The sequence below is a fragment of the Lepisma saccharinum genome, chromosome 2 (assembly GCF_977018435.1).
Source record: "Lepisma saccharinum chromosome 2, izLepSacc3.1, whole genome shotgun sequence".
Lineage (NCBI taxonomy): Eukaryota > Metazoa > Arthropoda > Insecta > Zygentoma > Lepismatidae > Lepisma > Lepisma saccharinum.
Genome location: NC_139230.1, coordinates 205,423,680 through 205,450,572, shown reverse-complemented (window position 1 = coordinate 205,450,572; position 26,893 = coordinate 205,423,680). Strand labels below are relative to the sequence as shown.

The window sequence follows — 26,893 nt, the reverse complement described above, 5'->3', positions numbered from 1 at the left end:
AGTAGAGGCAGAAGGTATTCCTGTAGGGAGGGGACAAATTATCAATTATTTCTCATGGAGGGGGGATTGAGTTTCGAATACAAAAACACTTTTCGAATTCTCTATAACAACAATAAATAACACACATTTTAAATCGAAAAACATATCATATTTTAACTACACACACCCACAGCTAATAACCTGTGGCTCGACAGCCCTTGATGGGCCTTGACCTATCTCCCGACTGCCAGTCTTCCTGCCACAATCCTGACTTGAGGTGTGGTGATCTTCAAACAGTAATGGGGTGATGTGGGGTCAGCACGTCGAACCCTCAGCCGTTAGGAGATTTTCCAGACTGGGTTAAGCTACTCACTCACTCGTAGCTCCCCAATTGCATCACGATCGTGGGTTGCCACCGGTCCTATACATAGGCAAAAAACCCAGAGACTGAATCCAGGTGTAATCTAACCCATACCATCCCGCAATCAGAGTCGGTAATGCAAAAATGTACCATGTTTTTGATTAGCAATGTGGCCAATATTAACTTTTGGAACCAGATTATTATTAAATATGTTTGTCATTCATTTTGGTAGGCATGCTCAATGCACAGCTGATTGAGATGTTGTTGTGTATGTTACGCATCGTGCTCCACAATTATCTTTATAGCTTTGTCTAGAATGCATTTTCAGAGTGAAAGTATGAAATGTTGTTCTAGAAGTAAATACTATTAAATCAATGGTTTGCTATGTCCAGTTCAAATCCGGGAACTTTTCTAACGTTGGAAGCGGCTCCGGCGCCCACCCAGCCTCGAATGACATGGGTACCTGGGGGAAACCCTGGGGGGTAAAGGTGGTCAGGGACGTGATGCTGATCACATCACCCCTACTCACGACCGGATCAAGAAAGTGTGGGGCGTTACTCCCACACCCCCTATACGCCTTCATGGCATGGTGCTAAGCACAGGGGAGCACTTTACCTTTATACTACAAACTCATTGTAAATTCATAATTGGAATTTAGGAATCTTATAAGCTGCTGTCGAGATGAGACAACATTTTGCATAGTCTCGGTCTTGCCTCTAGTTGTAAGCACCAGTCTCGATCTCAAGGGGCAAATTTCGGTCTCGTCTCAAGTCTGGAAATGTGTAGTATAAGAAACACACACAACATGTCAATGCACAAACTTTCACAGCATACAGAGAACAAGACAAACAACATTTTTGTTTGACACCACATTTTGACACTACGAAAAAGGAGAATTTTATCCTGAATTTATGAAACTGCACTGCACAAGGCCATGGCTGCCACCGACGGATTAACTTTGCAATTGCAATAAATAAAATATATACATGGCCTATAGTGTTGCTCACGAAATGAGACACGATACGGAACAGACCTTTTGAAATTTGAGATGAAACTGAATGTCTGTCTTGTCTCATTGTTGAGATGAGACACGAGACAATACAGGATAGCTCGTGAAAAGTCTCGTCCCATCTAGAAAAGTCTCGAAGAAATACAAACAAAATATTTAAACACTTGCAAATACTTATTTACTTGGAAAAACGTAGTTTCCTTGGAAACCCAGACCAGGGTTTATTATGTCAGAAGAAGGATAACACAAAGAGTAATAAACAAATATCTAATTTTTTTAATACTCTTTAATAATGGAAAGTATCCAATCGTAACTTCCCATTTTTAAATGTATTCAAGGTTATTAATTTTATGTTGTGATAATACTCCAAATACAAATGCAATTCATACAATACCGATTCACATACCTATTTTTGTGAAAAGAATTGTGATAGAGAATAGGCAGCTCAAGAAAACATTGTAAACTGTACAAAGAAAATTGATGGCTTTGCTTTTTAAGAAAATATATTATTTGTTTACTCTTTTAAAAGTTCATGTTTTTAACGCCCGAGAAACATTTTATGGAACATTCAGGAAATCCTTTCCTTTGTGTATTGTACTAAGTATTGCAGTTCTGGATAGGTTTCTGTGTTTGCACTACACATTTTAAAAAAATGTTGTTTCCCAGCAGCAAGCTTGTAATTTAAAGAAAACAATCCAGTTTCACAGTGCACAGAAGTTCTTATAAGAATGAAATAGCAGTAATAAAAAGGAGCACTCATTTATTGAACTTTCAGACCGAAGCGACATCTAACACATATCTTTTGGAAAGCAATCTTCAGAAATAAACACAGTCTTTCGAACTAAGGTGACAGGACAAGCTACATGTGTCTCTTATCGCTTACATCTCACTCAGTCTATTGGAATATGGTATGAATGCTTTCTTATAGATTGAAGGGGATGTATCGTTTGTCGCTTTGGTATAAAATTCCCATGTTTCTTGTCGCTTCACAGGCGACAAGCAATACGTGTCGCTTGGAAACAAACCCTTAATAATGCATGAAACCTTTCGAACTGAAGTGTGACGCTTGGACTGAATCTATAAGCAAGCATACACCACACGTAGGCGAACAACATAACTTCAAAAAGGAAATCGAAATAATAAAGAACTATTTAAGATCCATGTTGACATACCTGTAGGTGTTTTCGTGGATTTTGGTTTGCAAGCAATAGCCATTTACCACTGCATAAAATCAGCAAGAAAGTATGTGCATTCTCTATCTCTATCACAGATCAAATAAAAGGACTCGTTCTGAAGCTATCCACCAAGCGGTTCTGTTTGTTACCCCCTAGGAGACTTCCTGAAGCAGATTCCATTCTCAGTATGAGGAACATTGATATCTGGAAATCTTTGCCAAGACAAGAGACCTGGCCCTGGGAAGGATTAAATGCGCTTCCCGCCATTCTCTCTCCCCCCCCCCCTTGCTCTTTTAACAAGGAAATGAAGAGATAGTTGACATCTGTGCTTTCAGTCAGCCTTGAAATTTTGGCTCAGGTGATTCCACGAAAATGATTCAAGTTACAAAATTTAGCTCTTCTCCTACGTTACAAATATTCAAGTTTGCAATTTAAGTGTTGTAAAGTAACTGTTGAAACGTAACTTCTGCTGAAAAAGTAACTGTTACATTTACTTGATTTTAAAACTAACTAGTTGCAGTTACAATTCCTTAAAAAAGTAACTGTTACTTGTATCTGAGTTACTTGTAACTAGTTACTTTCAAACACTGATGTATGTGTTTAAAAACTACAGCTACTTAGGTATTTTAAAGGTCATCTCATCTTCAGGAACCAAAAAAACCTACAAGTAACTATGTTTGAACTAACTACCACTCAAGGTTATATATCTCATGAGGAATCAATCATTCACTTGATAAAAACCTGTCCTCTCTCCATGTACCTTGAAAACTAGAGCCAATTCCAGATTTTTTTTACATTTACATTCCATGTTCAGCATGTAACTAAATTAGTTAGTTACACAACTACTTTTGTATCACATACACACAACAACTCAAAATTTGTTGTCTGCAATCAACATTCTATTTTCATATAATCATTGAATAAAACTTAAGAATGACACAATAAAAGTACAATGCAGAGAAGAACCTTAATCTAAGTGCCCAAAAAAGTTAAATGGATTTTGTGAAACATATTTTGCTACTAACATTATGGTAGGAATAGCTCTTACCTTCATAAGTTCATCAACTTGCTTCAAACCAATTGTTCGTACATCTGTATGAAGTTTGTCTGATTTGGACTTTTTCTTCATGGGTTTCTGGAAAGATGTCACAATTTATATTTTAATGAGAGAGATATTTCGTGCAGGAAAAAATAACCACTGTATAATGTGCAAAAAATATTCTTACAGTGGGTACCCTCTTAACTGGCCACAATGGGACCAGGCCCTTGGCCAGATAATAAAATGGTGGATTAAACCAAATTATGCAATGGAATACAGTAAACATCACTACATCACTTCACAAGATGAGCAGAAAAAAAGCACAGAAAACTACTGTATTTGTATCACTGTACTACATGTACACATTTTAAAAACTAAACAATTGTAGACTACATCGTACAGTACTACACACAATATTTTTTTCCTCAGCTGCGCGGTTGGTTAAACCGGTGACTGGTTGAATCGAGGGTGGTTAAGAGGGCATCCACTGTATTACCAGACCTAGAATTACTGTGAGTATTGAAAATTTAGTTATCTGTTTTAAAACATTCCACCCATTCTGAATATGAAAGAGCCCAATGCAAGTCAATCCTAATAATATAAAGGTAACTCCATAACATAGGCAACATGCAGATGAAAATCGCTACTCACCCCACCACCTTTCTTGTTAGTAATAGCTATGTGGACAAAGAGAGAAGAATTCTCTAAAGGCTCTCCTGTATTGGATAACAAGCGAATATGTCGATACCCTGAGAACAGAACAGAAAATATATGCTTATATTTATATCACTTGCTACTTCGCATTTATGTCCAGTGAATTCATACATTGTATGAAGATGACTTAACTTCATTTCAGTTACATTCCAGTTTGTCTTCAAGATAATCACCATTGAGAAATAAACTATTTGTACATTAGCCATACCTTACAGCCTCATATTTTAACAGCCTTCACTTGCCAATATTCTCTTCTCATACCTGGACCTACATTTCGATGCCATGCATATAGGAACAATTTTCATAATGTAATCATAAGTGAATACGTCCTTGCTATCATGGTAAAAATATTACATAAAGCATAACATACACCACAAGCCAATATTTTCATGAAGGTAATGTTCGTTGTTTAGGCACATGCATTCACTTCATCAAGCTTTCACTATTTTTATGCAGCTTCTGGAGAAGGGTAAACAAGATTTAGGTTAAACATGATAAAAAGGTAGTCAGAAGATAAATTGTTAATAGCTAAAAAGGTAGCAGTTGCCTTGTCACAATGTGCACCCTACCATGTCTGACTGGCCATGGAAGTTGCTCAGTTGCCAGCCAGATGTGGAAGGATTCACATCATGACTGGGCAAATGCTACCATATCCCTCGAACAGACGGGCTGGGTCTGTGAGACCCAGGTGGTAATATTTCTCTGAATCCCTAATAAAGTTTTCAACATACTGTACTGTTGCTCTCAGTTCCTTCGGTTTACATTCTGTAGGTGTCACTAGTTGTATCATCGAGACCGCTATTGCATCAGCCATTCTGCTACATGTGTTGAAACTCTGTCTGGGTCAAGGAGACCCAGTCCATCTACTCACGTGAGTTTTATTGTGCGAGTTTTGCAAAAACGACATTGTTCTCAGCCCATTTGTTTTGTACTTTTTGTTAGTGGTATTTTGTACACAATGTGTGCTGTAATTGGTGTTTACGAGATAGGTTTTCTCCACAATGGCACACAACCTGACAGAAGATGAAATTGATGAACTGTTGGAGAGTGACTTTTGGTGAAAGAAAGAGTAACATAAGCAGATGGGTTGGGTTTCACAGAGTGAAATTTTTGGTTCAGAGGTACTAAAATCTTAATTTTATTAAAACTTATATTCTAAAACAATATCATGCTCCATATTCTACACTTGTAGTACTAAAATTGAAATAAAGTTTTTCTATAACCTTTGAACCGAATATTTCACTTTCGGTCAGAGAGACCCAACCCATCCGCATATGTTACTTTTCTTCACCTGTCCTTTCTAGGGTTAATATAAACTATTGACTACTTTTTTTAACCTTTTAACAATCTATCTCAAAATTGTCCACCCTCCTGAAGGAGCCACATGCTGTTGAGTTTTGTTTTAAGTTCACTTTATGCACAAATAGGCTAATTGGAACTGAACCTACAGTTTAATGTGGGATCCAAACCTCTGCCAGGAATCAAACTTGCGACCTCTTAATTACAAGGCAACATTACCACTTCATGTGGTAAAAGCTTGAGGAAGAAAAGGTATGTGCAAAAAAGACTGATTATTATCTCATCTGAAGATGAGAGTGACATTAACTCTTGAAAGCTTGGTCACCTTGCCAGATCTCATGTGGTCATTATAGCCCGAGAGAATCTATTCATTATTATTATTATTATTTGCTATTTTAAGTCACTTTTCTTCCACTTTTGGCTAATTGTGATAACAAGAATGTTTGATGAATAAATAAATAAACACCCATGCCTAGCCAGGGATTTAAACCCAGAAACTTTAGTGACAACAACAAAAGACTGGCAGTAGATGTTCTTTGTGAGTGTCCCTTTATGAATTTTATCAACTCATCCTCATCATTGTGATTAGCCAAGAGAGCAGAAATAAGATGTATAATATGGAAAATACAAATACAAAATATGAATATTTAAACATTAAGTTGTATAAATATTTTGAACTACTTAAGATTGTTACAATGCTTAAGTATCGATATCACTGATTGATTGATTTGCTTGATTTCACTTCGCTTCTTGTGCCACTTTTGGCTAATTTGCAAAGATGAGGATGAGTTATGATATGATGAAATTGATGAATGGACACTCACAAAGAATATCTACTGCCAGTCTTTTGTTGTTGTCACTAAAGTTTCTGGGTTTAAATCCCTGGCTAGGCATAGGTGTTTATTTATGGATTCGAACCTGGGACCCCTGGCAAAGTATCGATATCAGTTGGAATCGATAAGAGTATTGGTAATAGTATCACAAACAGTACATCCTACTTCTATACATACTTTTTAACTAAGAGTTCAGTTTTTTATATAAATGGAAACAACACTTGTGTAAAACAGTACAGAGGAAGAAGCAAAGCATTAGTGTGAATTATTCAGTTAAATCTAAAAATAGGAATTACCAGCTCCAAGGAAAGGAATATTTTCTTAAAAAATACGTCTAATATCAATATGAATTTGGGATGGGACAGATTAAACAGTACTCTATTTGTATCAGCTGATATAGGAATATTGGTTTATCAGTAAAATTACTAATTATTTTACCGATCTGATATATCAATACAAAAATGTCTTATAACTGAGTGCAAAATTCTGCCGTTTTGTTATAATTTTTATGGATAATCTCTATGTCCTACTTTTTAAAAAAGTAAATGTCAAAATATGCCTTTCTTTTGTACTGCAGTCATCTGGAAACAAACATTTATTAAGAAGGTCAATGAACTATTCTGGTTCTTCAAGAACCATTTGGAATTTTATATCTGATCGGTAGAATATCCGTTATCAGTAAATGTCATATCAGTACTTTATCACTATCAGCCAAAATTTCATATCAGCCCATCGCTTATAAATTATATTAATGTAATGCAATGAAGAATCAGATATCTCATATGGAATAAGATTAATAATGAGGAGGGGCATTCATTTGAAAGGGATTCTCAAATCCTTTATATTTACATGCTGTAAGTTTGCAAATTGATGAAATATATTAATCCCACAAGTAATCTTAACAATTATTGAAATATTTTATTGTAGCCCATACAAACTGTCACATGCAAAGCATGGAGTGGAGGCCATATATAAAAATGAAAGATATGAATGGAATTTAAATCCAATAATCCTTAAAAACAGTCAAATTATTCAAATTTAAAGCTCTCATTATTATTTCTTCATGGCTGACCTCCAGTCCATTTATGTTCATAAATTCATAAATGTACATTTACAATTATATATTATTTGAAAGAAACATCCCTGATAATACACACAGAGTTTAATAGTGAAAAAAATTCCCTTCCTACTAACATCTAGTAAGTTTTATATACATCTATTTGGATAAAAGCCGAAAAACTGAAGGCATATTCTTATGTTTTGACTAAAACTATTTAAGAATGGAAATTCTATTTAATTTATAAATGAAGTAAAGTGACAGAAATTTAACTACCTGTTTCCAAACAATCAAATGGAATGGTATATTGGCCAATAAAATCATCTCCAATGTAGTCATCATCAAGAACAACAAATCGAAGAAGAACTAATTCAGGCAACGTAACCTGAAATTCGAAGCTTTCTTCAAATATAGGACAGTTACCTTCATTGGACACTGTTCTTGTCTTTCTTTCTGAAATAAACAAAAGGGACTCATTCTTAGATAATTATATTTCAGTGAAATAAGATGCACTGTTATGGGAACATTACACATTCAAAATATAGGTTATAACTACAATATACTAAAATATTTAGTATACTGCAGACAAAAGATAAACACCATCATCTACTTACAATTTCCATGTGATGAATATCACTGATGTCACAGCCTATGGGAACTTAGGCATGCATCCCTCTCAATATTTTGTTGAATGGGGAATCGAGTGGTGGTAGGCATGGTAAAAAATAAAAGATACAGTCTACGAAATATTTTACAAATTAATTAAAACTTCAAGAACTTCTTATTACTGTTCTGAATACAGCAGGCCCACCTGTATTGAATTCTATAAAAATGTTTGTGTTTATGTGGGCAAAGCCAAGGTCCAAACCAAGCCAGCAACCAGCTTGAATTAAACAAACCCCAATGGTCCCACCCCTGCAAATGGGCTTGTCTGGGTGGGATGGCAAGTTGCTGGCGCTTGTCTATGTGTCACAGAGATGACTTGCCCTCTTTGCCTCATTTAACTTTAGAAAACCGAGAAATGTGATGCATTTGTTGCAAGTGTTTTAGATGATGTTTTTGTGTAACCATTGTTTGGTGAGATGACTCACCCTCTTTGCCCCATTTTACTTTAGAAAACCGAGAAATGTGATGCATTTGTTGGAAGTGTTTTAGACCATGTTTTTGCGCAACCATTGTTTGGTGATCCTAAGTGCAAAATTTATTTTCCAGCCACAACATGAAAAGAACTAAAGATGTACAAAACCCCAAGAAATAAGCTTCGATTATGTCTTGGGTGTCAAAGAATAAAAAGTTTAACCCAACAGAGAAAGGGATAGGAGGAGTAGCAGTTTTGGATAAGTTTGTGATTAAATTGAAACTATAGACTTAATATGTTCCTGCTTCAAAATCAAGGTTGGGCTGAACATGATTTCACTCTATTAACTAGGCCTACAAATTAAATGTCATTGAAGTATAGATGAAACTCTGTACTTTAACAGAATAAATACAATGTTGACACTCATCTTTGGAAGATTTCAATGTGATGATTTTACCTCTCATTGCAATATAGTTGACATAAATTCTAGTGATCACATCATCCTAAAATTTCTAAAAGTGGATAAATTGGCAGTGTGGGGAAGGGGAGCTCTTAGTAAAAATAATACACTACTTTATAGTGAAAACAGGAGAGTTGAGAAGGTAAGGGAAGACTTTGTTGCCCTTAATAATCTGAAATGAAAAATAGCTTGCTGGTGCTTTCAATCAAAACATTGCAATTTCTGCATGACTACAATTTTGCAAATATATTGTTAGTATCATGTTTTTCTTGGTTAAAGAAAATTATGCCTCCCAGCAAACAAATTGGAACACCTCAATCAATGAAAAGTTCCTTTGATTACACTGTCAATGATGTCCCATATTAATTATTTATTCTTTGCATGCATAGAAAAGAGCTGTGGAGGTCCAGTCAATAGGGCATCCCGGAAGATGTCAGGAGGTTTGATTCCCAAAGTGGGTGATTTCAGGTGCAAAATTTTCCAGTCCCAGTGGAAAATTTGCCAGCAATGTCCCAGTGGGAAATTTTCCAGCAATATCCCTGCATGGAGTGTCTCTGAAGATCATCCAGTCTCTAATATATGAGTACCTATGGGTAACCCCAAGGGGAAGGGGGGGGTAAAGGCAGCTGGGGTGTGGTGCTGATAACATCACCTACAGAAGTAGATGAGAGTTTGAATGTGTGGGACTCTCCCTCCACATCTGCCATATGTCTTCACAACATGTTACAATTTGCAAGGGGTAGCTGTATATCTTTATTTACACTCATAGAAAATCAGAGTGTAAATAATTCTGATCTTAATTTTGTCCTTTGTATCACCTGATCAGGGAGTGCAACAATATATATTTTAATTTCTCATTTAGGCCAAGCTATATATTACATAGCAATGTACTGATGCCATGAAATTTGTGTTGATAATATCAATGGAACAGGTAAGCACTATTTTCAAATATTTTACTTTTAACTAATATTACCAGGAACTTTCAATAAATAAGGTAACACGAAATCTTGTATGAAGCATTTTATTCCAATATTTTGTTGCAATACATGTGTAACATAATATAATCTAGGTTTACAATATTTATCAGATTACCATAATTAAATACAACTTTTTGTAACTGTACCAATCTTTGATCAAGTTATCTCCAAGTAACGGAAATGAGACTTATGCATTCAAATAACTCCAAATGAATTCCATTTCCTTAATATGATGAAAATTCTCTTCTTGTAGGTATCTCTTACATATATCAGTTGTCTCATATAGAACATTTTCTTGATATTAGTCGAGATTATTAAAATGTGAAAAGTAGATGATTCAGTCAATGTGGAAAACATGTAAACTCGACTTTTCATTTTGTTACTTAAATGAAACTCCAGATATTCTTATGACCCAAATCTGTTTCGATGTAAGCCTATTCAATGTATTCATACAAGGTCCTGTTACCTTATTTATTGAAATTTTCTTGTAATTTCTGCTCGTGAATTCTACTTTCATCATTGTCCTTTATATCCTTTATATCCAATTAAGAGAAAATAGAATCATAAACTGAAATTTGGAATATTAGGTGCATTGTTTTTAGAATATAAATGAAATAACAATTATGAAGCAAATAACAAAAATTGCACGAAGAATTCACATTAAAAATACATATATTTTGATTTTATAATAATTGCATATGAAGTCATATTGACATTAGTATCCTGTTTGCATTAAAATTTATTTGCTTATTAACACTTCATCCCTTATGAACTGGACTTCCAGCTAAATATAAAATATATACCTATCTATAAAGTGTCAGCAAAAAGTTTAAGGACATGTAAGGAAAAATATCATATGCTTCATTTAATTATGACAAAAGATGCAAACATTGTTCAGTAGCTCTGGAATGGAATCTTATCAGCCTGCGACATTCCTCCACTGTTACATGCTGCCAAAGTGTGGTCACAGCAAGCTGCAATTCAGCAACATTAGTCAACTTCATTTTGGAGATCCTGCAGTACATTGTATTCCACAAGTTCTAAATTGTGTTGAAGTCTGGAATTCTTGCACGTTAAGGCAACATGTCAACGATGTTGTTATCACTAAAGATCTCGAGACACCAATTTCTTTCCCATGTTATGACACCATTGCTACCGGTCGACAACAACTCTCTGTCCTCCCTCATGCAGTCTAGAGGGCACTCAGAATGGTTCCAGTGTTGGTCAACCCATGCATACTGATGTTTTCATTTGTATGTGGTGCAAACATGAACACCAGAGGCACTGGCAGAATATTTGCAGATTGCCTCCCATTTGCATGCACAGTTGCAATGGTTGACAGTGCCTTCAGGTGTCCAATGCATTGTTTCCACATTGTTGTATCATGTTTCCTTGCTTAGCCCATTGGTACCACTAGTAATATGCAGCCAAGCCGATGTGTGCCACATTCCGTTTACTAATGATTCCCAATTTGTTGTTCACAAATGTCGGGTTTTGACACTCCTATTGCAAACCAAAATGTCCATCCAGACTGCACCCAATAATGATCCATACTTCACTCTTGCAGCAACATTGTGCTGTTGTCATGCTCTTTTATATGCAGTACTGATATTACCACTTCAACATAAAGTACAAGGACAAGACCCCATTGGTCTCATTTTGAGGGGTGTGCTTAAACTTTTGCTGACTCCGTATATACATTTCTTTGTCTTGTTGTTCATTGTAATGTTTGTAATTCGACAATGGTGCATAAAATGGCTTCAATGTTCAATATTATTCTCTCTATATATTCTCTGATATTATCTCTCCTATATTTTTATATCATATGCCTGAAGATTGAAATTTCTATGTGTGTATTGTAAAATAAGATTTTACAATTATTACTTGAGGTTCTTCCATTGTATTGTTTCCTTTTCATTGCATATATATTGGTAATGAGTATATATTAATTAATAATGAGTATATATTCAGCTTTGATCTACAGAGAATATAAATCTTATTCTTTCAGAGGGCAACAACTTTGACATACAGTAAAAGTCACCATTTCTCCTCTATTAACACAATATTCTCGTGCTGAATAAAGAGCAAACTTATTTCCTTTCTTCATTTCAGATTATACATTTCATAAATATCATTGCATTCTACAATTAATATCTTGCACATCTAAATTAATACTGCATTATTTTCTTCTTCCATTATTTCTTATTAAATGTGTTGAACATATATTACCAACACACTTGGGGAATTTTAAATATGTAAAGTAATTTTTTTAGGTAAGCATTTGAAAACATTGAATGTGTTCTTCTCACATCTGTATTTTAAAATTATGTAGAAGTTTATTTAAGAAGTTCTTTACAGCATTGCTTATATTTCTTCCATGTTTTCTCCTTATTTTCTTCAATCTGTTTTTACTGGATGATTAATTTAAATGCTGATACTAGTCCCTACACAAATATAACAGAATGTAGATATAATCAATGCTTATCATGTACATTTTTTATATGAATAACATATCTTTTCAGTCTCTAGAATTAAATGAATATTTAGTGTACCATTATAAATGTAGGTTAACAATATCTAAATCAATATAATTATATGATGTTTTTCTCCCTTAATATGCATGCTTGAAGTTGCAATCCAATTACAAAGTTTATCATCCAAAAATTCATAAGCATTGATTGTCTTCTTGTGATTTGATCTATTTTTGGAACCTTGGTCTCTTGGTTGATTTATACTGATATATCAATGTCAGTTTCATTGGTTCTGCTTCTTCCAGGCAAGTTTACCTTATTCCTTATACTTGAAGTTCTTGTGTTCATATAAGATAGTCACACTGCTTGAGATAGAAGATTCAAGATCAATTTCTGCTAAAAATCTTCATTTGAGACTGTTTTGACTGAGCTTTTGTATGTAAGTGCTAGCTTTATATTTATTTGTTTTGTTGGAGTAATTTCACAATTTCTTTTTACAAAAGACATGTTTTTCATTTTTAATGCAAGGGTTTAATTTCAAATAATTGCATTAATCAATTTGATCTAATCTGAAGTTTTCTTTCTGTTTTAAAGATAAGGTTCATACAGAAATGGTTCTCTTTGATTTACAAGGAGCTCTGGAACTCTGAAATACTTCATTTAAATAATGGATTTTTTTTTATTTTTTATTAAGTTCACCTCGGAATTAGACAATTTTTAAGTTCTATATTTCACATCAAGTTGTTTGAGAATATTCGGAAACTTCTTTCTAGAGAATTATTAAAAATAATAATAATAATAATAATATTTCTTCATCTTCTGTTATGTCCCACACCATGTTCGTTTTTGTCTAAGACATCAGGCTTTGGGCTCAGGCTACAGGACGAGTCCCCTGGGGGAAATTCAACAACTTTTCTCCTGAGATTTTGGCCAGTGTATGGACCAGTAGCCATCCATCATCGTGAGGAAATTGGGAAGCCATGCAAACCTACAACTGGGGGTTCATCTTGCTGACTATATGTCACCTCATAACTGATTGGATGGTCTCCCACCTCTGCTGCTTCTGTTGCACTCCCTTCAGTTCCTTCTTTCCAATGATTTCCATTGTCCATTTGATGTCTATTATATTTGTCACAATTCCCACAATTCAATGTGAATGTACACATTGTGGACCAAATTTCATATATTCAACATTGATTATGTGGTGCAGAAATTCTCTAATATACTTAGAAAACAGTTGAGGTGAATTATTTATCCGATATATAAATAGATGCTATGAAACTTTAATAAGAAATCTGAATGCAATTGAAGTCAGATGCTCAGTGTTTGTAAACAAATGTTTGTTATGATAATTCTCACAATCCTGTTATTATGGAAATTATGTCCATTTATTAGAATAAAAAGTTAATGATTTAAGACTTTGTGTTAAACAAACCAAACGAATAAAATTGTGGTATTGCAGCAAGGAGGCCAATCTGATGAAAATTCAATGACACGTTGAACTTCTTTTGATGTTTCAAAGTACTTCTTCTTGTTGTTTTCAGATTCAATATATTATCATTACTGTTCCAATATAGTGTCTGAATAAGATTCTTCAATTTCTAATTATTTTTTATTAATAGAAATCACTTTAGGCCTGCAGAAAATTTAACACTAATGCCAGGTAGGGTCCCACTGCATGCAGAGTTAGCCATATATTGTGAAAGCCCTGCCACTAATCAGAATCAGTCTTCATATGCATAAATAAGACACTGCTCATCGCAACTATGACTTACCTGTACAATCTGCAGGAATGCCAAAGACTTGTACTAATACATATGGGTCTATCACATCACCTTTGGCAGTGGAACCTCTAGGCCTGGGTAAATGTTGGCCACTGATTATCTGGAAGATGGGTAATAGAGCGTTATGAAGGCATTGCATTACTTATGAAGTTGAAGAATGACGTTTCCAGGTTAAATTATACTAGAACTATTTTCAATTAAATCTCCAAATATGAAAACAATGAGACAAGCTTAGTCTTTAGTTTCAACATTATTTACTATATATGTGTCCTCTGTACATAAAGAAACTCAAATCATCAGATGGCCATTTTATCTCCATTTTTCATTTTAATCTTATACATAATCACAAGTACAGGTAATATACAATTCATTATTCAAATAGTAAATATAGAATACAACTACTAGTTTACTAATCAAGAAAACTAAGTAGTAGACTAAGTGAAAGTGAGTCACTATATGTAACAACATTCATATGCAATATAGAATAGATATATATGGTCTATATTCTCTATTTGAACTGCAATTTCTTCTCACATAATTTATATCACATGAAAATGTTTATTTTTTATTGCAATTTCTTCTCATATAATTTATATCACATGAAAATGTTTATTTTTTGTCTCAATTCAAGTTTTATACATTTGTGTAACACCATGAACCTTATAAGACAACTATGAATTTATAACTATAAATTTTCTAATAGTTTGTATGTAGTTTCTGTAAAATATTAATTACTTGAAGAAAATATGATGACTGAAATTACATTCATGTTGATAGTTTATTTAAAGTTGAATATTCTTTGAGTAAAACCAGTGAATATTTGGAATGGAATACATGCTCAAGCCACACATTCTTTAAATTAAATCCAACATTAAGTTGAGAAAGAATGATTTGAATCTTGATGTATCATTATTATTCAATGAAGTAAAACCTTTTACCACTTGATACTTTAAATTAATATAACCCATTTTAATGAAATACTGGTTGTATTAAACACATGTTTCTGAACAATTCTGTACCAATATATCTTGCATTTGTTTAAGTTACACTATTACATTTCTATTCATCCATGTTGAGAGTCCTTTGTTTGATTTTTTCCCATACATCCTGGTTTGCAATCAAGTATTATATATATATATAAAAAAAGTAAAAAGTTCCACAAATGTCCAAGAGCACTTCAAATTGTGCAGCCACATATCAGTGCAGATGATTTACATGTAAATATAAAAACACTTCAAGAATATCAATGTCACTTATGTGTACTTTTCACTTCCTTACATTTTTAAGGAAATAAATGGAGATAAATAAATCCATAATGAAAGCTAGACTTCTTGCAATTTTCTTGCTATAAATACATGTATATATGCACGGAAGTTATGTTCCATCTTCAGCTTCAGCAATATATTTGTTTCATTTGTACTCCCATTGTCTGGTTCTTTTTGAAACATAATTTCTACATTGCACCGCAAAACAATTATAAGGTAACTAATTTCTTATATGCGCATTTTTACAATTACAAAGTTTCTCAACAAATAATATATTGAATATAATTATGGCTTACAATCCTGTATGTATCTTCAGGATATCATTATATGACTTGTGACCTCCTGGTTCATAACATCCTATATGTAAATGCAAATGATTGAATGACTTTTCTCAGTAGTATATTTGATTTGTGTAAATTTTTATGCTATACTATATTTAATAACTGAAATAGTAAAAACCTTTACTTCCTGTAAAAGCAATTTGCCAAGAATCTCTGAAAACTGCACCACCTGGAGATGCGGAGACAGCGAGTTGTTTTGGTTCGTCCTGATTCACAAGAACGGGTCATTAAGTGAACAGTGACAGCGAGTCGCAAGACACACCCGCATACGGAAGAACGGGTTAACAACAGAACAGTAAGAACAAATCTTGGGACACATATATGTACCAAATTCGACCAATTGATTAGGCAGTATAAGTAATTTGCTTACGAAGCACATTCATAAACCACATGAGGTATTCACACCATTGTCAGGTGTGCTTTCCAACTCAGGAGTGAGGAAGTGCAGTGAAAAAGAAAGTGTAGGCAATTCAAGCCTTTTCTGCACAATAGATACGCCAGACAAAATTACACACAAACAGTACAGTTAGAATACATGCAGCAAAATGCCATCGTCTATGGAGTGTAGGGAAACAAAGGTGGTATTTAAGAAGGCAGAGCTGGAACTCTCCTCCAAAAATGCAATAATCGAACTCCTAGAAAGCAACATCCAAGATCTTACACAAGAATTAAGAAACCTCAAAAATACAAAGACAACCCCAGAATCAGAATCAACATGGAGTGAAGTTGTTAAGAAAAGTCATAAGTATGGCTTGGAAGTTGAGGAAAAATCCTTTTTTTTTTTTCCCCGGTGTCCGAAGACGAGGCCCAACATAATATATGTTCATTTTGGGTCATTGTAGGCCAGAAAAAGGTGGGTTTTATTTGTTCTTTTTTGCCTTTTTCGGCGTTTTCTGGCTTATTGATCCATTTTTAGCCTTTTTTAAGTCTTAACGGCTTTTTTTGCAACTTCACTTTCTTTCAACTATGTTTTTACTGCCCATTCTCAATTCGAATCATCATCAGTTCATCACCTCTTAAACATCCTTTCTGTAGTAAAGAAATAATAATAAAAAAAGAAATAAATATATTTGAACCATCCCTGAAACAAAAAAAAAAACATTTTTGGACGACTGAAGCAGGTACGGTACAAGGTCCTTTAACCGTAACTTGTCTGGAAGGTTGCTCTATAAGTGGCAAGTTTATCTTGTTTTGAAGCTTTCAGCATGGTGTATATGACCAGACAGCATGCGCCTGCGTAGATCTCAAGTCACTAAGGAGGTGCCAGGCATATTCATTAAATATGTAATTAAAACTGAAGTTATTGGATCACATTTATACTTCTTTTCTTCCATTATTAGGTCCTTTTTTTATATTTTTAGGTCTTTTTATAGGTCTTTCTTTGGCAATTTATAGGTCTTCAACTTCTGAGCCCTAGTCATAAGGGACGTCCGCCAACTCATGGTGGAATGACAAACAGGTGGATGCACGCGCATGGCTCTCTGCCATTACGTCAGAGCTCTGACGTCAACATCAGTGGCGTACGCAAGGGGGGGTTACCAGGTTTAAACCCCCCCCCTTTTGAGCTTTTGAAATATTATGGAAAAGGCTGTAGAAAAAAATAAAAATGGCTAATTTATTATAGTCCAAGATCTGCGACAGTAGTAATAATAATAATAATAACAACAGTCTACTACTAATAATAATAATTTGAATTATTATTCCCATGCAGCATGGAGAAAAACATAACATTCCAAACACAATCTAAGTGGCCGCCAAGTTCAATTTTGCAATTTTTTTTTTGCAAAAAGTCGCGCGGCGACTCTCGCGAGAATTGTGAAAATTCCTTGCTTCGCCACAGTGTGCCGACCTTATTGCAAATGTTCTTCTCGGTACTGATTTTACATCCCCTTGTGAACTCTCAAGTGATGCTGAGTCTACATCCACATCATTAAATAATGTTGAAGAAGTGCTTTGTGAATCACCTAGAAGTGATAAATGTGTTGGAATATCTATAAACTTACTTTTGAACGAAAATATAGACTGAGTGGAATTTAGAAACACGTATTCTCGCGCTTCATCATCATCCTGGGTGAGTTCCATAAATGTAAATTTTCCCGTGCATATAGCACCGTGCCATTAAGGCACATGTATGGTGTGGTGGGCCCCACACATTCTCGATCTCGGCCACTTTGCAGGTGATGTGATCAGCACCATGCTCCTGCAGCCTTTATCCCCCAGGATTGCTCTCAGGTACCCATTGATATGAGGCTGGATGCGGAGACAAGGCCAGATAAATTCCAACCAATTCCGGGAATTGAACCTGGATCTCCCATGAGGTTGTCAGACTAGACCACCGCAGCTCCTTGAATGAGTTTCATATTTTGATTATTTCAATAAATGTAATATATTTGCTTGTTTTTATGGATTTTCTTCACACTTGAAATGTCTCACCTATCATATACAAATAACCGTTGACTAGACAATTATTTCGTAACAAAGAAACAAAAAATAGTAATTTTGTTATATTGCTTTCATAAATATATTTATGTAGATCTCTACTACTTAACAATAGTAGTGATATAAGTAGTAACAGCAGCTGCATTAGTAGTATTATTAGTAGTAATTAAACTAATTAATTAATTATAAGTAATATTAATTAATTAATTAAAGTATAATAAAACAATGGTAATGTGAATTTGTAAAAAGTTTTCGAAATACCCCCCCCCCCCCTTGATGAAATCCTGCGTACGCTACTGCCCTACTGCCCACATTCTTAACTATTCCCTTAATTCTTTCTCATTTTTTTTGGCTCGTGCATTTGGGGGGTCGCAACCCCATCATGCCCTCCGCTCGGTACACTATTATATGGTTATTCCGCCTGTTTTGAAGTTATATTGAGTCTGTAGTTGAAATTTGTTTCACGAAGAACGCTTCACTGTAGAGCGAACGGACTCCCCGTAGTCCTCTCCTGCAACGATGATGACGTCATGCGCCGGAAGGGAGAGTTTTCAGGATCGACTTGCATCCACCTCTTTAGTCTTTACACCATGCGCCAACTGATAGCTAAACCCTCCATTGCCCCCCACCTCAACAAACAGCAGTGCAAAATCACTATAATCACCTAGAAAATGAAGAAATGAACAATGCAACCCCACACATTAGTAAAAATAGAAATGTAAATGCATTAGGAAATTTAAAGAGGAAGAACACAACATTGACAACCACAATCAGGAGACAAGATACCACAAACTCACATCAAAGGGAGTCAGTAATGCATACAAATGAGGGAAATAGCCCCCCGAATACTGAGCATAGCAAAATGCACCCAAATCCCAACAAAAGAATACCAATCTTTGCAGACAGCCATGGGCGAAATCTTGCCACATACGTAAATAACATTGTGACAGATGTCGCCTACAGTGCTACAGTGATACCTGGAGAGGGAATATAGCAGGTCACCAACAGCACTGTTAAAGACTGTAAGGACAAAATGACAATGTCATATTGATATGTGGAACCAACGACTTGTCAAGGAATGAAGGAACTACTGTCACCAACACCCTAAAGCATGTCCTCAGCCATCTAACCCATACGCAAGTAACAGTAGCAAATATTCCCTTATGTAACGACCTAGAAAGAACTTCATGCGTAAATGATGCAATCAGAGCCATAAATAAGGAGATAGGAAAAATATGCAAACATTTCAGAAACTCATCAATACTAAAGCTGGACACACTAAACCTGCACACAAGACATGGATTGCACTACAACAAGACCTGAAAACAACATATTGCTCATGAACATGAGCTATACAAACAAGCAACAAGTGCAACAAGCAATACCCCTACAATGGACCGGAAAAGTCTCAAATGTGAAGTGTGCAAATGGTCAAGATATTAAAAATAGTGAAAATCATAATGAATTGATACATGGCAGAAAAGGAAAAGAGGTGAACGATGGAAGAGGTAGTGAAGTGGTGAGTGATGGAAAAAATAGTGAAGTAGTGCAAGATGGAAAAAGTAGTGATGATGTGAAAGATGGAAAAGTTAGTGAAGTATTGAATGATGAAAAAAGTAGTGAAGTAGTGAACGAAGGGAAATGTAGTGAAATAGAAAATAACGAAAAGGATAGTGATGGGAGAATTGAAAAAGGTAAGGAAGTAAAAAGTAGCCAAATTAAAGAAAAACAAAAATAAATTTTTCTACGAACATCAGATAGAATGAGGAATATTCCAGACAAACTGAAAAATGATTTTTTATGGTAAACGATAAAGATGTAAGTAAAATTAAAGCTGTAATGGATATTAATACACAATCTACAACAATGGCAAATAATCAATCTACACCAATAAAAAACAGGGAACACAAAGACATAAAAATAAACAGTGTACAGGCAGGGAGAAATGGAATGCCAATGTCTCTGTTTTCCACCAAAACCTCCAAGGTATAAACAATGACAAAAAACTACAGACAGAATCACTGTTAACAGATAAATTAGCAGATGTAGATAGATATAGTCTACTTCACAGAACATAGGCTGAAATCAGGAGAAATTTCTTTCATAAACTTCCCAGACTTTTACCTAGATTCAAACAACTCAAGATGCAACATGGGGAGAGGTTGATCATCACAATATTGAAAAACATTTCGAATCACGCATAATTGAACTACCTCTCTTTAAAATAACAATAAAATGCATTTACAGAATGCCAGATAGCGATTTAAATATATTTATCAATAATGTAGAAAACATTCTGAACCACTACCAACAAACCAATAAAAAAGTAGCATTAATAGGTGACTTAAATATAGATTTTCTGAAAAAGAATGTATACCATAAACTCAGCATGCTTTTAAGCACCTTCAACTTACAGGCTATAGTAAAAAAAAAAAAACCACCAGAGTGACAAAAAACCTCCAAAACTGATCTGGATCAAATACTTTTAAACACATTACATCTTCAATGTTCAGTAGAGGTTTACGACACAGGTTTTTCTGATCACTTTGCACACTCTTTTAAAATTTCCATTCCTTTCTCTCTCAAAAGAAATGATGGAACTGAAGGCACAACTGAATATATCATGAAAATAATTTTTAATGACAATAATTATGTCTACTTCAACCACTTAGTAAAGAAAATTGGAAAGATATATATGAGTGCAGTACAGTAAATCAGGCATTTGATAAATTCCATAACATGTTTTCCTACTATTATGATATAGCCTTTCCAAAACAACGAGATAAGAAACAAAAACAGAAAGACAAATCATGGATCACGACGGGAATATAAACAGCAAACCAAAAAATGAGATTCCTTAACAAAGCCAGAAAAACTACAAAAACAACTAAAAATTTTGAAGAATATTTCAGTAAATATAAATCAATATATAGAAAAGTGCTCCAAGCAGCAAAAAAATGCACAATGACAAATTAATATCAAACACCTCCAACAAATCCAAAGCTATGTGGGATGTAATAAACAAAGAATTAGGCAGAAACAACAGAGTACAAGAGAACATCACACTGCAGCATAATGAGTTAACCATAAAAGACCCCCAGACAGTGGCAAACATGTTCAGCAAGTACCTCCTGAATTAGAGATAAACAAACTAAAACCACATCAAACCTATTCACAAATAAAGGTAAAATCCTGTAGCACATCAATGTACCTACAACCAATCACAGGAAAAGAAATTGCAAACATCATTTCAAATATGAAAAGTAATTGGTCCACCAGTCTGTATGATATACCTTCGACAGTCATAAAGAAAAGTCTTACCCATATCCTCCATCCATTTTGCTATCTAGTCAACCTATCCTTCTCCACAGGAGTTTTTCCTGACAAATTAAAGGTGGCAAAAATTAAACCAATATACAAAAAGGGTGATAAGCGCAACATAAGTAACTACAGACCCATAGCATTACTCTCCCCCTTCTCTAAAATCATAGAAACTGCAATGAACAAACAATTGACAACCTTTTTAAAAAAGAACAACATAATCTCAAATTCACAACATGGCTTTTGGAAAGGCAAATCCATAAACATAGCAATATTTGAATACATAGAACATATCAGAACACTTTTAGACAATAGAGAACAATGTGTTGGACTATTTCTAGACTTAACAAAAGCTTTTGACACAGTATCACATGACCAACTCACAAATAAACTAAACCACTATGGTATAAGGGGGTTGGTAAACCCATGGTTTAAGTCCTATTTACAAAACCGCAGTCAAATCGTGGAAATCTTACATACAAAAAACACTTCTGTATCTGCCTGCCTTTCTAAACCTTGTAAAGTATCATGTGGAGTCCCCCAAGGCTTGATCCTGGGACCAATACTATTGATAATATACATAAATGACTTGTCATCAAACTTAGAGCCAACCAAAACAACTTTATATGCTGATGACACAAGTATAGTGCTGACTGCCAAAAATGAACAAACACTTAATTCAAACATCAAACACGCAACAGAGGGACTTTCAGAGTGGTTCAGCAGCAACAAACTAACAATAAATAAAAACAAAACAGTAGCAATAAAATTCCACCACCCAAGAAATAGAAGCAACAACATATCAACTGTAAATATAGAAAATGAAAACATTAAATTTGAAAATTCCATAAAATTTCTGGGCATATGGATACAAGAAAATTTCAATTGGGACACCCATATTAACTATCTAGCAGGAAAATTAAGCAAAATCATATATGGCATAAGAATCATGAAAGATATAACAGAAAAGAGCACAATAAAAACCCTATATTTTAGTCTGTTCCAATCGCAACTAACATATGGCATTATATTCTGAGGAAATTCAGCAAACAGCACAAAAATATTTAATCTTCAGAAAAAAGTATTAAGAATTATGATGGGAAAGAAATGGAATGAATAGGGGCATGCATATTTCGTTTTTGACGAAAAAACGAAATTTGAAAAAACACATTGTAGTGTTAATTTTTCATGTTTTTGAAAGGTGTGAGATGCATTTTGTGACCATGTTTTGTCACGAAATAATGCGAAATGAACTTCAAAAAGCGAAATTAACTCTTAAACACGAAATTTACCATTTATATACCGACGCGACACTTTCTAAAGTCTGAAGTATCCTGTGAGTTATGCAATTCCCGGAAAATTGATTAATTCTGCTATTAATATTGGAGAAGCAAAAATGGACTCCTTTACACAGAAATAAACTTAATACTCTTATAACTACATAAATGTGCTATTAGAAGTGAAATGTTAATTCTGTGGAATAAGTGTAGTTTTTAAATCAAATTTAGGATTATATTCACAATTTTAAAACCAAAATGTCTTTTTATATACCACTTTTCATCCAATTTTTCACCGCTACAACACCGATATTTCATTTTATTTACCGCTTTTGAACCCGAAATTGACTCAGTTTTTGTACCGAAATTTTGCTTTTTTATTTACCAAAAATATGTGCCTCTAGGAATGAACCGTGTAGGGAAATCTTCAGGGAACTTGGCATTCTACCACTACCCTGTCTCTATATACTTAATTTATTATGGCATGTAAAAATGGATCTGACAAAGTTCTCCAAATGCAACAAGGAAATACATCATTACAACACGAGGAATAACTCCAATCTTGCAGTTCCAATACATAACACAATATTATTTGAAAAAGGTCCAAAATCCACAGGCATCCACCTATACAACATAAAAACTATTGAACCAGTAGCCAAATTCAAAAAGAAATTAAGAAATCATCTGTTGTACCATTGCTTTTACTCAGCGAGTGAATTTTTGAACGTCTAATCCATCAACTCACTTGTGGGTTGATGGATTGGAGGTTCATGGATTCATCCACTAGAGTGCTGTATCCAATCTCACATGTTGTACCTGTTATATTACATGAGTGCAATTTTAGTATCATTTTACAATGTTATTAGTCTTACCTTTATATTATCTCTCAATATTTAATGTTTTAATCCATTACAGAATAGTATTTTTATATTGTAACTTTAACGTCTTACTGGTGTTACTTTTATGTATAGACAGTATAACTAATACGAGTACACACCTCCAAGCATAAAACTGTAATAGGCTAAGGTATCATTTCATTGTATATTACATTATTATATTTCATTGTATTAGTATATTGTAATGTTTGACTGACATGTCCAATATCACAGCATGAAAATGCAAATGTGATTCATGGATGAAATAAATCTAAATCTAAATAATTCTCTCATTTCATATTATAATATTACTTATTATTTCTATTATTTTCTATATATAAAATCATGCAAATGATTTGTCAGATTGTTGATAGAGAAGAGTGATATCTTACTTTGAGATGTAGTACTTGAGGTGAAATTCCAGGTATTACATCCTTTGTATTGGCACTAAAGAAGGAAATTTGTTCCCGCATCACAGACGGTTTTAATACATAACCACAGCCTCCATTTTGACGAAAACGCCCATCATACAGATCCATCATCTGGCCTGGAGTTTGGAAGTTTAAGGCCACTGAAAATAAGACACTCATCATAACTTTGATAAAAAATTAACTTTAACAGAATACACTTATAGGTACACAAAATGCTACTATCAGCAAAAAATACTAAGGATTCGAATCTTCATTGAATGATTTGGTTTATTTTAATACACTTTTCTGCCACTCTTGGCTAACTGTGAAGATGAGGATGAGTGGTGAAATTGATGAAGAGACATTCACAAAGAACACCCATGCTCAGGCCAGGATTTAAACCCAGGATCCCTAGCATCATAGCATGCTGTACTAACCACTCTGCCACGGAGGTCTTTGGGATTCTAAACTGAGCATGATGATTAGTCATTTGATAATCCAAATACAACCATAATTTTTTAATACTATTTGGTTCAAAGAACAAATAATTCTATATATGTACATTAAGATTCCTTAGCATTAACAGTGTATAAGAAGTATCAATGGTATCAATTTTCCTGAAGAGTTGTAAGAAGAATTAACACAGATTCTATGTAATAATTCAACATTTTTTGCCCTGTTGCCTGACCAGTCTCATAATTGAAACTGAAAGGCAAAGGCAAAACTATTCAGGCTAAATTTTTTAGAAAGGGTTAAAAATTGGAGACCAGTTTTATATCAAGTGCCAATGTTATCAGAGAATATGATTTTGATATCCACAGCACTGAATAAATTCTAGGGGAAATTATCACTACAACTCCTGATCCAAATAATCCCAAGTTTGGAAGAAGGGTGAGGGAAGTTTTCAAAACGATGAAAAATCTTAATTAGAGATTTAGAACTGTTCACTCGATCCATAACTTCCAGGTACTTTCCACTCAGTCCATGATTTTAGTACTTTTCTGCCCGATCCACATTTGCTCGTACCACAGCACCCTGTGAAATGGCAGGAGTACACACAGAGATGTAAATGATGCTTTGTTATGGAATCTGGTTATTAAATATATTTTGAATCATTAACTTTTCAGAAATTAAATCAGGCACAATCAAAATGAACACCCTGTGTATTCTTAATGGATAAAATAAGTTTCCCAATAAAATGCATTGCATGTTATAGTAAAGGTCAAATTTGGTTCTTAGGCCTGTCATTAGTAGAGTTTCATAAGTAGGGTGTTGATCGATTATCTACGCTAAATAATAATATTAGTTTAAGAAACTTTCAAATGGGTATTTTAAACAATAGCTTATGGTCATGGTTTAACAAGTGAATTTTGCTTTTAAAATAGATAGTATTCTCATTATTTTTAGTTTCAAATACACAGATCAATTGGTCAATTTATTAATCTTTAGATTTCCATATTGACAAATTTGAGCAGGCACACTCCCACTCACATACACACACACACACACACACATTCTCTCTTTTACCAAGGTTTTAGGGTCAGTTGCATCCCCTGCACACATTCCTTACCCAGTTGACACCCACAATTCCAGAAATCTTGAGGGTTGTAGTTACTTGAATCTACCCGACTTCCATTCGGAAACACACGAGTAAGGAAGGTCTTGTTGTGATTCACAAAATCTTCTGGACAAGCATGCGCCAATTTTCCTGCTGTAGATTCACTTAATGAGCACATTTCCCTTGCAGTTTCTGCAAACAAGATTGCATGTTAAATTTCAATTTACACTAATTTCTTATGCATACAGTCACAGACTCTTAGTAGTAGTAAATACCCCCTCCCCCTCAGTGAATTAAAATTGAATCGTGATGACCATGTACAATTCACATAACTCAAGAGCCAGCAGCCGCTGCTGCTTATTACCACAGACAACAATTTTATGTAATTACATATTTTTTCCTTTGTATGTAGTCAAGAAAAATACATTTGTCGGCTAATAATACTGTTGGAAACTACATACATGAGTTCCATGTTACAGATTTTTGACATATTTTGAGGTAATTACATATTATATGTGTAATGTTTTGTGCATTTTTTCATATAAAATGCAATCTTTGCACCATTTCCCTAGTTTTCATTCATCAATTCAGATGTATTTCTGGAACCCCACCTTCAAATTATAATTTTTCTACAAATTTTGTAATTTTTATCTGATTGTGATTTATCTTACTTTCACTGACAGAACTTTTTTCGGACAATGTTCAGAAATTTGTGTGTGCTCTTTTTGTAACTGCTGTAAGATTTCTCAAATAATCCCTGCTGCTTCTGGGAATAGTTTGAGCAGGTCAGGAGTTCAGGTAGTGACCCTTATGGAATTTCTCAGAAATCCAGCTGAACTTGAACTTCCAAAAATAGCACAAGAATGTATAGGAAATCCCGGAAAATGACAAATAATATTATTTTTTTTATATATTTAAGTGATTTTTCAACATATTTATGTACATGTTTCACATGTTTTGACTATATAAAAATCTGGGCCTTACATGTACTTGATACATCAGTACCATCAACATTAATAGTGCATGAAATATATATAATATAATAATAAAGTTTATATAATAAATTTCCTCCCAACATACCTTTGAAACATGCTGCATAATGAATCATAGAATGTGGTTGTTGCTTTCAGACATATGTGACCTCAGAGGCATTGTGAATTTTAACCAAAAT

General features: G+C 34.2%; 1 protein-coding gene across 2 annotated transcripts in view; it reads right to left on the bottom strand.

Moving 5' to 3' along the window:
• The window catches only part of LOC145984281 (inactive phospholipase C-like protein 2), a 744,169-nt gene that overhangs the window by 40,571 nt on the left and 676,705 nt on the right, over positions 1–26,893 (bottom strand). For both annotated transcript variants that reach the window (XR_014441294.1, XM_083117918.1), the window contains exons 12-17: positions 25,735–25,914; positions 24,147–24,325; positions 14,228–14,336; positions 7,743–7,919; positions 4,215–4,312; positions 3,573–3,659 (exon numbers count right to left, since the gene is read on the bottom strand). Coding sequence is in view for 1 of the 2 variants with exons in the window: in XM_083117918.1 (XP_082974044.1) it covers positions 3,573–3,659; positions 4,215–4,312; positions 7,743–7,919; positions 14,228–14,336; positions 24,147–24,325; positions 25,735–25,914 (830 nt within the window). In the remaining variant the exon portion in view is untranslated. The remainder of the gene's footprint in view (positions 1–3,572; positions 3,660–4,214; positions 4,313–7,742; positions 7,920–14,227; positions 14,337–24,146; positions 24,326–25,734; positions 25,915–26,893) is intronic.